General features: G+C 40.3%; 2 protein-coding genes across 2 annotated transcripts in view; both read right to left on the bottom strand.

Moving 5' to 3' along the window:
- tecpr1a (tectonin beta-propeller repeat containing 1a) overlaps nt 1-3781 on the bottom strand; it is a 20458-nt gene extending 16677 nt beyond the window's left edge. The window contains exons 1-3 of the mRNA XM_079658457.1: nt 3623-3781; nt 1887-2126; nt 631-873 (exon numbers count right to left, since the gene is read on the bottom strand). Coding sequence (XP_079514583.1) covers nt 631-873; nt 1887-2111 — 468 coding nt within the window. The 5' untranslated portion in view covers nt 2112-2126; nt 3623-3781. The remainder of the gene's footprint in view (nt 1-630; nt 874-1886; nt 2127-3622) is intronic.
- Nucleotides 3782-5346: 1565 nt separating this feature from the next.
- baiap2l1a (BAR/IMD domain containing adaptor protein 2 like 1a) overlaps nt 5347-14168 on the bottom strand; it is a 28378-nt gene continuing 19556 nt past the window's right edge. The window contains exons 9-14 of the mRNA XM_079657577.1: nt 13326-13461; nt 12571-12784; nt 10660-10710; nt 10380-10572; nt 7267-7307; nt 5347-7145 (exon numbers count right to left, since the gene is read on the bottom strand). Of these exons, the coding sequence (XP_079513703.1) occupies nt 7073-7145; nt 7267-7307; nt 10380-10572; nt 10660-10710; nt 12571-12784; nt 13326-13461 (708 nt within the window). The 3' untranslated portion in view covers nt 5347-7072. The remainder of the gene's footprint in view (nt 7146-7266; nt 7308-10379; nt 10573-10659; nt 10711-12570; nt 12785-13325; nt 13462-14168) is intronic.

Raw genomic sequence — 14168 nt, 5'->3', positions numbered from 1 at the left:
AATCCATCATTATAACAAGGATTAGAAAGACCTTACCATGCAACACTACTTCTCAAGATTGGTGAGCAACGATTCCTAAAACCCAGACATTTGTTTGCATTTTACCACCTCTGGTTAAAAAAGAAGTTTTTAGTGAGATGCTGAAATAACGTCTATGGTTAACACAAGCTGAACAGATTTTCATGTTTTGTTCCAGGACTTAAAATACATCAGTAAATATCATGTCATGTGTGCATAGCTACAGTGTAGTTATGACAATGAAAACTTAGGTAACAGGCTCTAATGTCCAAAGCTTCTATGTGTCAAAAAACGAGTCTACTAAACATAATATAGCCAAACATTAGCTGCCTTTACCTTAGTGCGGGTGATATGAAGTCACGTGACCGACATGTCATTCATTTATACGTTAGCTTTTACTCTTGAATATTGCATTTAGGCTTCAACGATCACAAGGTGGTGTTAATATGGGAAACTATCTGCCAAACAAAACGTGTAACTATCATCAGTAGGTGTTTGCCATGGAGCTTATTTAATGCAATGCAGAATCCAATGGAAAATCTCTAAGGCTTTTCGTTAATAGAACCCATGAATGCTAACAAAGTTCACTGCACCACTCTATTAATATCATTTAGAAACAGACACTAAAGTAAGCAGATTACAGATGAGATAAAACAATAATTGGACACTCACCACTTTCTCTGTGGGCTCTCCCTCAAAGTTTTCATCCAAGTGCCAGTCGCCCTCCCACTCCCAGCTGTCGGAGGGAAGCAGGAAGCCGTCCAGAGGCTGGTGCTGCAGACCGGTGACATCACTCCACTGCCAGCGGTCGCTAGGCAACAAACGATCTGAGAAACTATCCACGGGATTCCAGCGCTGAGGGAAAGAAAGATGGACGAACGCGGATGTCATGTCGGAGCACAAACGGGGTCAAAACCAACAGATTTAATGTTTGTTTAGCCAACGCTGAAGTGCAATGAACCTGCATCCTTTCAAATGCTCAAGAAGTCTGATTGTGTAGAATCCGATCAGAAAATGACCCGGCTTCACACCTGATTCATTACCGAAGTAAAGTTTGACCTAATGAGCTAGTTTCAAATCCTCTTCAATACAACATGAGGTTCCTTTTTTTACATTATGGTTCAATTTAGAGTGCAATAGATAGACCAACAAAGCAGGGTGTGCTTTAGGGACTGGCTACACTGTGTTTGACGTATCAAAAAGATGTCTGTCTTGGGTGTGAGAGTGTTTTTAGCTCATAAAATGTAGCTGTTACATTTTGGTCACCCAATAAATGTCACTCAGTTTTGCTCCAACCTATTGTATCATTTTCAGTTCCAGAAGAAACAAGATTGTGGCACTTTGTGAGGCTTTTAAAACAATTGATAACGTCTATGAAATCCCCCTGGTTCACCCCAATAACCTCTTTCCAATTTCACTGTGTGTGAACTGCCACAGAGCCACTTGTAAAGGGAAGTAGCTGAGTATTGACCTGATGCACGTGACCCGATAACTGTGGGACAACATGAAGGTCCAATGGGTGACCAATCATTTAAAAAGCAAAAATGAATCTCATGGGTGTTTTGTCTGCTATTTGAGATCAGCATGAAGTACACTTGTACTGTAAAAGGTACTTTAGTACACAGCTGTTTGTGGCAACAGAGGAAGTGGGAACCTTGTATGAGGATGTTACACTCTTTCAGTCATTCAATCGCACATAACACAACTCCAAGGGGAACTCCACATTTTCACTTATTTAGTGCAGGACATGGATAGCCCAAGAAAAATTAAGCATTTTTTACTTGCATATTAGGAAAGTTTATTTATAACATTGACTCAAATGAACGTCCTTTTTGAACGTTTTAAATCAATTTTGAGGAGAGACCCACCTGGTTCTCGTAGGTCTCCTCCTGGTATCGAACGGGCAGGTCAGACGCGTGGAGGTTCAGGTAGATGTTGTTGTCGCAGGCGATGCCCCAGCAGCACTGCTGAGCGGCCGTCACGCGCTTGAACTCCATGTGGGCGTCGCGGCACTGCTCCCACAGCCCCCCCCCCGTGGAGAGGCTGTAGACCCGGCCGTACACATCCACCGCCCACAGCAGGGAGACGGGCATGGCTGCTCCGGAGACCTGCAACACAGGAAGTAGAGGGTGGGAGAATGGAGATAATTTAGCTTTAAAAAACAGACAAATAATTTCTTTACAACAATATTTAACAATACAACATATATAATCTCTGTCTTTTAGTTCCAGTGTGTCATTGTGGAAAAATCAGACCATTGTTTATAGCTGCTTGAACTATGCCCAACCAAATTCATCAGGATATGAAGAATTGTTTACATATTTAGAAATGAATCGTATTATTATGTCGTAAAATAACATACATTTGATGTTTGGTACACTAATATTTAAAATGCTAGGAGGAGAAAATAACTAGGGCTTCTACTCACAATTACTTTCATTGTCAATTATTCTGCACATGATTTTTTCTTCATTGATCGTTTGGACTTTAAATTGTCAACATTTGTTATCCTAGTTCTTCAAAATCCCCAAAAATATATCACGCCTTTTCAGTCCAGAATGCTACGATTTTGGGTTTAATTTGATAAAAAGCTTGGATTGGTATGCAAGAAAGTGTCCTTTCAACTCAACTCCGATGACATCATCAAACATTGATATTTTCTTCCTTTTGAATAGAGCTGACTTCCACTTTGAATGTCCAAATATTAAGCAATTATTACTGTGTTATGATGTAATTGAATCTGCCCTAAATGTCTCAACAACTGTATAGTGAAACCACATGACATTTGATATGGACCTAGTCAGGCTCATTCTGAACAGGAATCCTTTAAAATGTTCTTATAAAGAGGAAATAATACATGTTTTAAGTCCATAGACTGTCACATCAATTGTGGTCATGTGTCGAGGTGGCATTGATCCATGCTCACTGTGTGTGTGTGTGTGTGTGTGTGTGTGTGTGTGTGTGTGTGTGTGTGTGTGTGTGTGTGTGTGTGTGTGTGTGTGTGTGTGTGTGTGTGTGTGTGTGTGTGTGTGTGTGTGTGTGTGCGTGTGTTTCTTTGTTTACACCACTCAGCTCTGACCCACTATCATGTCACTGACCCAAATCCTGCATCCTGGCTAATGTGTACATAACATTAAAGCCTGCATGGTTAATGTGAAATGACAGATCATTTCGTAAACAATCCAAGGGTTGTTAAAATCTTGCTGTCTCCATTTCACAACATTGCGTAAGTGGAAGGGATGCTGCTGCTAAAAAGGCCAATGTTTATCCACCTAATTTGGATAATAATGACAAACATAGACATTTAAAGTAAGAATATAACGATGCTACAGTAAAATAAACTGCAATATGTTTATTTATGCTTTCGTTTCACTGTATAACAAGATAAGGCAGCTGCATATTAGCATGGTGTCAACTACACTAGCTACAAATGAGCCTCACTGTGCTGCAGGTCTAGATATTACACGTAGTTCAGCTGTAAACAAACACAGTGTCCAGACAATAAAAGGGCTTTAAAGACATCACTCAGCTCGCTTTTAGTGCAGGCTTACAGGCTTAGCATGCTAGAAATAGCAAATGAACAAGAAGTTAAAAACACACCAACCTTAGCTTCCTCTCATTAACAGTCAAATGGAGCCGGTGAAGTGTCCCCGCTGTTCATACGGTGAGAGTTGATGAAAAAACAGCTGTTTTTATCATAATGTGTGGTCGGTAGCGTCAGATTTTCACATCATATTTCTCTCCTACGTGAAACCGGAAGAGTCGCTGTCTCTCGATTCCTATTGGCTGTTTGCGGGGCAGGTGTTTGTGGCGTTAACGTCCAGCAGGGGGCGCTACTGCCTCATACACTGAATTGACTAATGTGTATATCAAGTAAATACTGTACTTTGACTTGAGTATTAATAATTGTAATAATTAAAAGTACTTAATACTTGTTTTTACTCTAACCCTTTCATCTGGTAACTTGAATTGTACATACGAAGTCACGATCAGACACTAGCAGGAACAGGGTAATTCTTGTACTGCTGCTTATTTTAGAGAAATAATAAATCACACCGATTACACTTACGTCAAACCAATAACAATGGCCTTGTTATTATCTTCTTCTGGGGAAAAGGGCTGTTTAAAAGGTTTATGATTAAAGAATACTGAATTCAACATTTGAACTAAACAAAGTAGGCCTATTTAGTAAAGTATTGACGATTAGGTTGATTCCCTGCAGAACAAATGAGACAGGATCGATCCCATTAAACTCAATGGAAAGATAAACCCATTAGCCTCCTCTCTAACGGTCTGTGCTTCAGGTCCAAATTACGATAAAAATAAAGATTTATTTTGGTCTCAAGTATGAGTGCAGTAAGTGCTCTGTAAGTGTTCTTGTTAAGAATGTGCACCGTCGGATGCAGCTTGTTAAAAGTGACATGTGGAGAAAAGCTCAAATTTAGCAGCCTAACAACAACAACAACAATAACAACAACATAAAACAGTCACCTGACTGATGACCCAATCCTTTCCAACTATGATTTGCATTTCTGTTTCGGTTAGACTTGTTTTTCTTATTTTTTTAGGAGTGTGCAAGTTCTCTTTGGATCCTTACTTTTTGTAATGTAACATCACTCTAAAACAGGGGTGTCAAACTCAATTGAATCGCGGGCCACATCAGCATTATGGCTGCACTCAAAGGGCCGGTTGTAACTTTAAGACTATATAAAAATAAAAATAAAAATATATATAAAATAATGTATTATATTACATTATTGCCTCTGCATTGGATTATTATTGGATAGGGTAATAACTTCATAATGAACTACGTCTGAAAGCAGAAGTCTGGGGCAAATCATTGCAAGTTTCTTCAGTGAGCACGTCACAAAATGATTTAAAAAGAGAAGCCAAATTCTGGAAAAAAGTCAAAATCAAAAAACAGAAGTGATATTTAAAAAACAGTAACATTTAAAAAAAAAGAGGTCAAATTCTGAGAAAAGGTCACATTCGAAGAAAAAAGGCATATTTAGAGGAAAAAAAGTCTAATTTGAGATGCATTGTGGGACATGTAGTTTATGGGCAACATACGTAAATCATCATGTAACCGTATAATGAACATATTCTTTGCAAGCTCTTGTGGGGCCACATAAAATGAAGTCACGCCCCTGCTCTAAAATAAACCTGTATTTTTCTTCAATGTTCTTTATATTGTTTGTTAAAGTATTTGGAAAATTGGCTTTTTATTTGACTATGCTTTGAATTTCACACAGTAAATATATGTAATTATTTAAATGTCAGTGTCTTTTTGAAGAAGCAACCTTTATCGTATCATAACAGGAGTCACAGTTGAATTTTCTATCTGTTTTATTGAGAAAAAAAGATTACATTTGTCAACACAGTGGCAAGGTATTCTCTGAAGAAAGCATGTGGCAATAACTACGACGGCTTCACTTACACACACGAGTGGGTCAATGAGGATCAATTAACTGTTCAGTTTCTCATTATACATATTATATGGCAGATCACAAAACAGTTAATACGATTTTTTAACGACCCACATTATTCATACAATCCAAATGTCTACCATAGGTACATTTTGTATTTTGTATAAAACTGCGCATTTTACACAGAATCTTAAACAACAGTGAGACCATGAGGAGTGGAAAAATAATCCTTGCATCAAAAGGTCATTTAAAATACATACCAGCATTCAATCTAAAATTATATTAAAGGGGCGCCTTAACAGAACGGACACGTTTCTTTATTTAAATATCTTATACAAACTTATATAAATAGCCTTCTCATTACAAACAGCGACATACTGTTCTGCCTGTTCTTCCCCAACACGTAACTCTCCCTTCATTCTCACAGTCCGTCATAAGAAAGACTAAAAATAACTATATTAAAAACATAAAATAACAATGTATGTATATATTTTGGCAAGTCAGGTATAGGCAGCCTGGGTGCTAATCCTCTCCTTCAGATCCCTTAATGTAAATCACTGCACTGACTGCAGCACAGGAGCCTGGAAAGACGTCCTGACACTGAGAGCATCTCGTTTGCATCTTAAAGGGACAGTTCACCCCAAAATGAAGATTCAGGTTTTAATCTCCTTGTTAGCATGTCTGTAGAAACTCCATCGGTGTCTAGCCAGAAGACAGAGTATCTCAGTTTTGTATTACAATCCTAACGTCAGTTTACTTGATCTCGGGACATAAGATTTCCACGTTGTAGCTTATGTGCATATGACGTGAAAACCTTAGAATTTTTTTATCTTGAATCTTGAAATGAATTCATAAAATGTCTGTCAACTTTCTGAAGAATTTGAACGTTAAAAAAGTTAACTGTTTTAGTTTTAATATTTGATTTGTAATCTGTTAAAAGTTGTTTTAAGTACTCTGTGAAGAGTTTGAGATTAAAGTTTTGCTAGTTTTCCTAAATTAAAAGTTTAAATACTTAAGATTTTCAGTAAATTAAACGCCATTATTGCAACTTTATAGTCTTGCAATAGCCATCCAACGTATTTACATCCAGTTGTTACCTCTCTACATAGTGTTGTGGGTTTTATCTGTAGTCTGCTGTTCCCTGGCTGGATCCAGATTCCCTTATGCATGAAGCATCCATAGGAAAAGATGCATTGCATGTAATCCAGTGCAATTATATCTCATCATCTCAGCTTCATAATGTACTGTTTGCTGTCTATACTCTGTATCAAAGCTGAAGTCACAGCAGGTACAAACTGCCAATGCATTAAAAGCAATAAACTGCAGAAACTCTGGCTTCACTTTGGGGTGAATCATCACTTTAACTCCAAAAAAACGACACTACAAAGCTTTGCAGACTTCCTCATTCTGCAGTGTTTGTGTTGTTGCTAATGTAAAACGCACACTGGCACAATCAAACACACGCCAAGAAACAATGGATCCCTTTAATAGAGCTGAGAGAGACTAGCATGCAGGCTGCTGAGACGTCGGGTCGGGGTGATATTCGGTGTGTCGCAGGGCTCCCATGTTGCACGATTCCCCTGAAGGCATGACAGCGGTGAAAATCATTTTCTTTCATTTCGTGTGTGTTAGACGTGTGGTGCTGATCTGTCATTCGTGACTGTTGGTCTCAGCTTCACTGTGGCAAACGGATTCCCTCCCCTGCAAATGAAGAAATAAAAACATCTGAATTAATGCTGAGCGCTTCTAATTCATCATCAACCAAAGTGTAATAGAAGGGGGAAAATGTGTGAGTTTTTGTTAGTTGTGTTAGGTCACTCACCCTAGAAAGGGAGCGTTTGCAGTCCCATTGACTAAAGAAACCTGTAGTCAAAAAACACAGAAGAAAACACCCTTAAAGATCAAGTAGAGAAATAACTCACAACATTAAAAACACACCACAGCAGCCACCACCCCTCCCTCCAGCTGTGAAGAAAGTCAGTGTTGTCAGACCGGTTTGTTAAGATTTTTCATCAACAGTTTCCCCCCCGCCTCCCTCATTCCCAATCAGTGCAGTAGAGCTTTGACGCACTTAAAATACACGTATTAGTCTGGAATGTGGATCATCTAGAACGGCTACACTGCTGTTTCTCTCACCTGAGGACGATTAGAATCTCCCTGCATCCACAGAGCAATGTGACCCTCAATTTATAGGTCATAAATATCTGAGCTATGTTCCCTGAATGCTTCCATAGCACATATTGTCTCGTAAAATTCCGTACAGACAGTTCTTAAAGAAGCTCCGAGCTATTCAGAGGAACTATTGTCAACCTAATAATTGATATTTGAGGATGTGGGTGCCTTTTAGAACAGTAACTTTTATTGAAACAATTATTTTATCACTTATTTCACAGCGCATGACAAGGGTGGATGAAGTGAGGGAACTTATTTGAGTAATATTGGAATTAATAAACGCACATTTTTAGATTTGACTTCTGTTATCATGCTTGCAAAAGATGTCAATGCATTCTTTACTAATTGCAGGAACACATGCACTTCCTTTAGAGATCAGACGTCATGATTTTTATTCCCTGAATTCAGCCTTTCAGGAAGCAACTTCTCAGCAAATCCCTCATCCAGGAACAAACTATAAGATAACAACATTTCAACTTGGAGATCTAAAGTCCAAACATATAGAGATAAGAAATACTATCATAAATAAAGCTTAACTTGGAAATATAATGCTTTCAAAACACTTCAAACCTGCACGAAAAATCAATAATTACTTTGGGATAAGCGACATTTTCAAGGCAAACAAACTTAAAAGTGGATTTTGAGCCAGTAACACATTTGAAAAAACCTTTAGCTCCTTGCTGCCTTAACAATAGGCGCGTTCACACCCTAGTACTTTTCCCACTTTAGTTCCTTGCTGGGTTAAAATGGAAAGCTTTATACATCAATAACATCTACATAATTACGTAGCCTAATATAATTGTCCAACACATCTTCCCTTGACCTCTTTCAAGTGAGTTTAAGTAAAAGTGGTAACGAAAAGACAAAGGCCAACATGTAAATAAACACTTATTTTCTATTGGACCACAGACGATAACTTTGTAGGGTGAAGGAGAAGGGATTTGAATGCTGCCTGAGAGGCTTGACTCAGGGAACAAACGCCCTAAACAGCAATAGTGAAAACCTTCACCTTTGCCTTACAGTCACAAAAAGAACCATAAAATCAGCCCTTAGCCCTCTGAAAAAAATCCTCAAAGGCAGGGAAAGGACTTTTTAACAATGGCACTAAGGTTTTGCTAAGTACTCAAAATAATCACCACTACGATTCCTACTGTTGGGAAGGCACACCCTCACTGTGTTTTATTTCCTGGTGAAACCCTGAGGCTGCAGATACAAAGGAAGCCGAGTACAGGCAGAGCAGCGAGGAAGGTGATGATGAGGAAGAAACGAGTGTGCCCGGGCATGTCTTCTGTAGTTCATTCTCAGTCAGCTGACACATGGAGGCACAACATGAAATGGTTTCTTTACCCTTTATGTAACTCTCTCCTTCTCCTCTAATCTCTCCACTCCTGAACAAACCTTGCAAAACAAGGCTGGGAGCTTATAAAAAACTAAAATGAGAACCCTCCTATCTGTTTTACATGTTTCCTGATTGATAAATAAAGTAACTTGATTATACATAACATCCGAAGGTCAAATATCATTTTTGGGAAGTAGTCCTCTCGAACCGGTATGAGGCACTGAGGTGTGTTTCTGGCTGGGCTCCATCTTTAAGGGCGTGGAGGCCATGACTATGGAGCAAGTAGATTTGATAAGAAGCAAATTAGTTAGACAAATGTGTGACGGCATTTTTTGACGTGGCCTTAATTATCTGAGGCAATATAGATATCCTATCAGGGAACACGAGACCTTTTCTAGAACACGTGTTGTGTCCTGCTTTATGCTGACATTAAAACACGGCAGCCAGCAGCACAGCCCCAGTGACTAACAGTGAGTATTGATAGCAAATACTGCTCATGTTCCGGTTCATATTTCAATTTAGTGTCTCTACTGTGACATGTTTACCTGTTTTAATGCTCACAAAGCTCTTTTTTTTCTTTTCTAATACTTCCTATGCTGCCGCACCTCTTTTCACCCTCTGTCTGAAACCAGAGACCAGTCTGCTCTGATTGGTAAACTGGATGGCTCTGTTGTGATTAGTCAACCACTTAGAGATGTCCGGGCGGGGCTAAAACTTGAAGTTGGAGGTGCGGTGTGTGAGAGCAGCAGGCAGCAGCGCTACCGTCATTGACCGCAGCCTAATGGCACATTTCCACTGCAGCGGGGTAGCCCCGTTTAAGCGTCCTCGCTCAGGTCTCGGGCTGCCTCGCTGGCCGTGTGAGGCCGTGGCGCGTGAGTGTTGACGTCACTAGTTCAGCCCTGGCCCTGGCCTGATAGAACCACGATTTTATGGGGCCGGAAAAAGTACCCGCTAGCCGGTGCTAAGCTATATGTAAAGGCCACCAAAAACTGGGCTGGCCGCTTGAGGGCGATTAAGGACGCTTAAACGGGGCTACCCGCTGCAGTGGAAATGCGCCATTATTCTCAGTCAAACGGATTATTAGGATCTGCCGCTGAAGTTTAAGTTACAAAGTGGTATTGTTTCGTGTTTTGTTTTTTCGTTTTTTTGGAAATAAACGTTCAAGAGAAATCAACCAAAACGTCCAGTGGATTTTTGACTGCGAGTCTGACACTGCTTCCCAGCCCCAAGTTCTCCATGTGGCCAAGAAAAGGAACTTTTGAAATATGGAGTTATAAGACAAACTGTTAGGATCCAATCATTTCAGACCATTTACATGCACACAAACCTATAACACACAACAGGAAAGGGACAACTCCAAAAAGCATAACAAGTCCCCTTTACTAAGTATAACATACACTCTGTAAGTGCCTGCTGGTACTGACCGTGCTTTTGGGGGAGGGTGTGGAGTAGGGGGCGCTGTAGGGGGCGCTGTAGGGGGCACTGTAGGGGGCGCTGTAGGGGGCGCTGTAGGGGGCGTCGTCGCTGTAGTCTGGGGGTGGCAGCAGCACCGGCTCCTCCTCATCCTGCTCCTGCAGACTGGACACACTCAGACTGCGCACCGGCGTGCTCAGATTGCTGCAAATCACATAAACAAAAATCAGCTTTCAAACATTCACTATGAAACAAATGATTGATTTCCAGCACGCTGTGATGTTTTCTCACCTGTTTGATATCACTGAAGGTCTGCAGTAAGATGAGGGAAACCACCCACGCCTGATAAGGAAGAAAAACACACCACGATATCAGAACACCTCATAAAACTGTTCTTATATAAATAGCTGAGCAGCATAAAAACTTTATTGTTCCCTGATTATTTGGATAGTTGCTATCTGCCTGGAGTCCATGTGACATAAACGCCCACTCTTTATAGGAGAGGTTTCAGACGTGGGAGAGGTATCGATCGTCTCCTCTGACTCTCGGCAATAAAGCAAATATTTTCTTAAATGTCAAACTTTTCAGACAATCTTACAGTAAAACCAAGCAGGATATATGTATATGTATATTAACCAGGGAGGAAAAACTGACACTGATTCATGCCAATATGTGAACAATGGATTTTTTTTATTTTGGTTAAAATTGTTCAACAGATTTTCTACTAAGTCCCCAGGTTGTTCCACGTCTAGAGGAAAACAGGGCTGATCACACCAGTGCGCTGGATTTGTTGCTAAGAAACAGAATGTAATGTGATTTATTCAAGTCATGTCCTCATCCTGACAAACTGCCACTGAATGCATTTAAACCACTTTGATTGAAAAAGCCACTTAGCGACACACACACACACACAACCGGGAGACGAGGAGTGTTTAATTTGCTTTAAAGTGGGAATCATTTGTCGTGAATTGTGAGTTCTAATTGAAATAGTGAGGTTAAAGACGACTACACAGGCAATTACAGGCTATTTTATGGATCTGTGCTGCTGTATTTACATATAGAAACATGAGTTGTGCATATAAACACTTCCCAAGCTGATGATTTGAGCAAAAATTACACAAATTGTGTTTGTATCTGAGAAGAAGAAGCAGGGAAGAAATTGCTAAACCGTTGAGGGAACATTTTTCCCTCTCCGTCGTCTGGAGGTGACACAGCTGCCGTTCAAAAGGTGTGATTTCATCCCGATTGCTTTTTTAGTCGACATATTAAATTCAGTCACTCATCATCGCGTGCCAGGGTGAAGGAAAATTCGCCATTAAGTGTTCAGCGTTGAAGGAAATATAAAAGACCAGATGTCTCTTGTTTGTGTGTGTGCACCTGGACTTTTTTGCATGTGTGTGTATTGTTGTTGTTAGGCAGGGCGAGAGAGAGTGAGCAACAGAGAGAGAAAGAGTGAGTTTATGACTGTCGTGTCAAACATACCTGACATTCTCTGTGTTTCTAAGCATGGTGTATCCGCACAGCTTGATATTAACACACACAAAGCAAGAAACAAGAACGGCTAACCGGAGTTATGTGAAACAGTGTGAGCACTGCTGCATATTTGTGGGAATGAAAGTGCATTTCCTATTTTGGGTGTGCCTAAGGTTGAATTTAGATTGGGATGTTTACAATAAAACATCCTATTGGTGTTCTAACAAGTTACGTTAGAATACAAAATCCCTTTGAACTGAACCAGCTTCTTAAATTAGAAGGATAACACCGTCATAACTATATATTTGTATTATTGTGAACAAATCCCATCATTCTTTTTTAAAAGGGTAATCATTGCTCAAACAGTCACAAGTGAGTAACGAATGCCAGTGGCAGACTAATATAACACTTTTGGTGCATTAAGGGTTGTTATTAGTAGGGACAGCTGCAGGGTGGTGTATGTTGTATCTACAGCAACAAACAAACTGCAGTGTGTGTGTTTGTGGTAATAAAGAAATATGTCAGTGATCTCTGGCAAAGAAAAATAAATAAACCAGTCAATACTTGTGAAAAGGATTACTTCAAAGTGGGTTTTGGTCTTTTCATCGTATATTTTGACACTAAAAAGTATTTATAGCCACAGCAAGTATTCTTAAACCACACATGCTGAGATTAATATAAAAGAGAACCACCAAAGACATTAAAAACACTTCCTGGACTAAAACGTACTGCTGTGTGTTCTCCAGCTCTCCGTACAGCCAGCCGTCCTTCTCTTCGTGGATGAGCAGGGAGATGATGTCGCCCTCGTCGAAGCTGAGGAGCGTGTCGTTGTTTCCCGCCGTGTGGGGAAAGATGGTCCTCACTCGAGCCTTCCTGGCCACGTTGAGACCGGACGACTGGGACGTGGACCGGGACATACTGACATCTCCGAGACTGTTCTGGTCTGTAGGAGAAAAGAGATGTTATTATATAAGATGTCTGTCCAAAGCTACATACAACGTAAAAGCGGAAATAATACAGAAGACATCATTTAAGTACGTGTCTGTTGAGTCCCTATTTATTGTCATATACTGTGCGGGTATTACATTGGCGATATGGTTTATGGCCCGCTGATAAACAGCCTTGCTTTTGCATAATTACAAACGTGGTGTCTGTGGCGACATTCCCGGGAGCAATCAAGAAAAGACTACAGGCCACAGACAAACAGCAGAGATCTTCGATATTGTAACTTAAAAGCAGGAGGGTCAACATGTTGGGAAATCTGGTGCTGTTTCCAGCCTCTTAAATACAGAGATTTCCTGTTTCTCTGTTTTATTTCATACTAAAAACTGAATATCTTTGGGGTTTCCACTGACAAAACAAAACCTTCGAAGACACCACTTTGGATACATTTGATTTTTTTTAACAGCAAATGGTCAATCAATGAATGCAGAAAGAAATGAGCAGGTTAATGGACAATGAGAATCCCTGGAAGCCATCCATACCTGCGGTGGGGTCTGAAAGGGGTGTGAGTGAAAGGGGTGTGAGCGAGAACCTGGGCTGGTTGAACATGTCCACGAGGGGACTGGGTTGTGCTTTCAGTGGCGGTGCTGGAGGAGGAACCCCTGAACCCACTTTGTTCTGAGGAGATAAAGAAGAACATGATTAGCAGGGGGAACTTGGGACACAATATGAGAGGGCAATAAGGAAGCTATTAGACGTTTCACTCTAAATGATCCGGGAAATGTCCTTATCAAGACGATTTGAACAGTCATTACTGTCATTTAAACTGAATTTCCTTCTCATAGGCTAAACAAACTGTTGACTTTACAAGAGCAACACATACAGGATTCCCCATGGCTGATAGCCAGGTGATAAGCAGCCACTTTAAAGGTAACAGCCTTGATACAGAATGATACTTATCAGCACCTTTGCAAGATAAAAAACAAGCAACAAGACGAGATAAAGCACGTCACGGCCACTCTTTTCCGCACCATTTGATCCATGTTATTTACTGTTTGGAATGCTTTAATCCACAGCTCATATCAATCCTCTTACAATATGATCAGTATCGAAGTAAGGGATGAAAAGCAACACGTAGTATAAGTGTGTCATTGATGCCATTAACAGCTAACCCTTACCCAGGGGCGGCGGGTACTGTAGGCTTTGTATATCTTTGTCACTGCATCCTGGTAAAATAAAAATATAATGTATAATGTTTGTGTCTTTGACATTAGCACCTGTGCCCTGTACTACGAAGCCAGTTCAACAGACCCTGGATATGTTTGAGTTATCTAAACTAACCCTAACAAACGAGATCTCGCTAAGCGATCCTACGACGCCGGTTA

This window comes from Notothenia rossii (genome assembly GCF_949606895.1).
Source record: "Notothenia rossii genome assembly, chromosome: 11".
Taxonomy (NCBI): Eukaryota; Metazoa; Chordata; class Actinopteri; order Perciformes; family Nototheniidae; genus Notothenia; species Notothenia rossii.
Note: the sequence above shows the minus strand (reverse complement) of the source record. Positions and strands in the feature narration are given on the sequence as shown.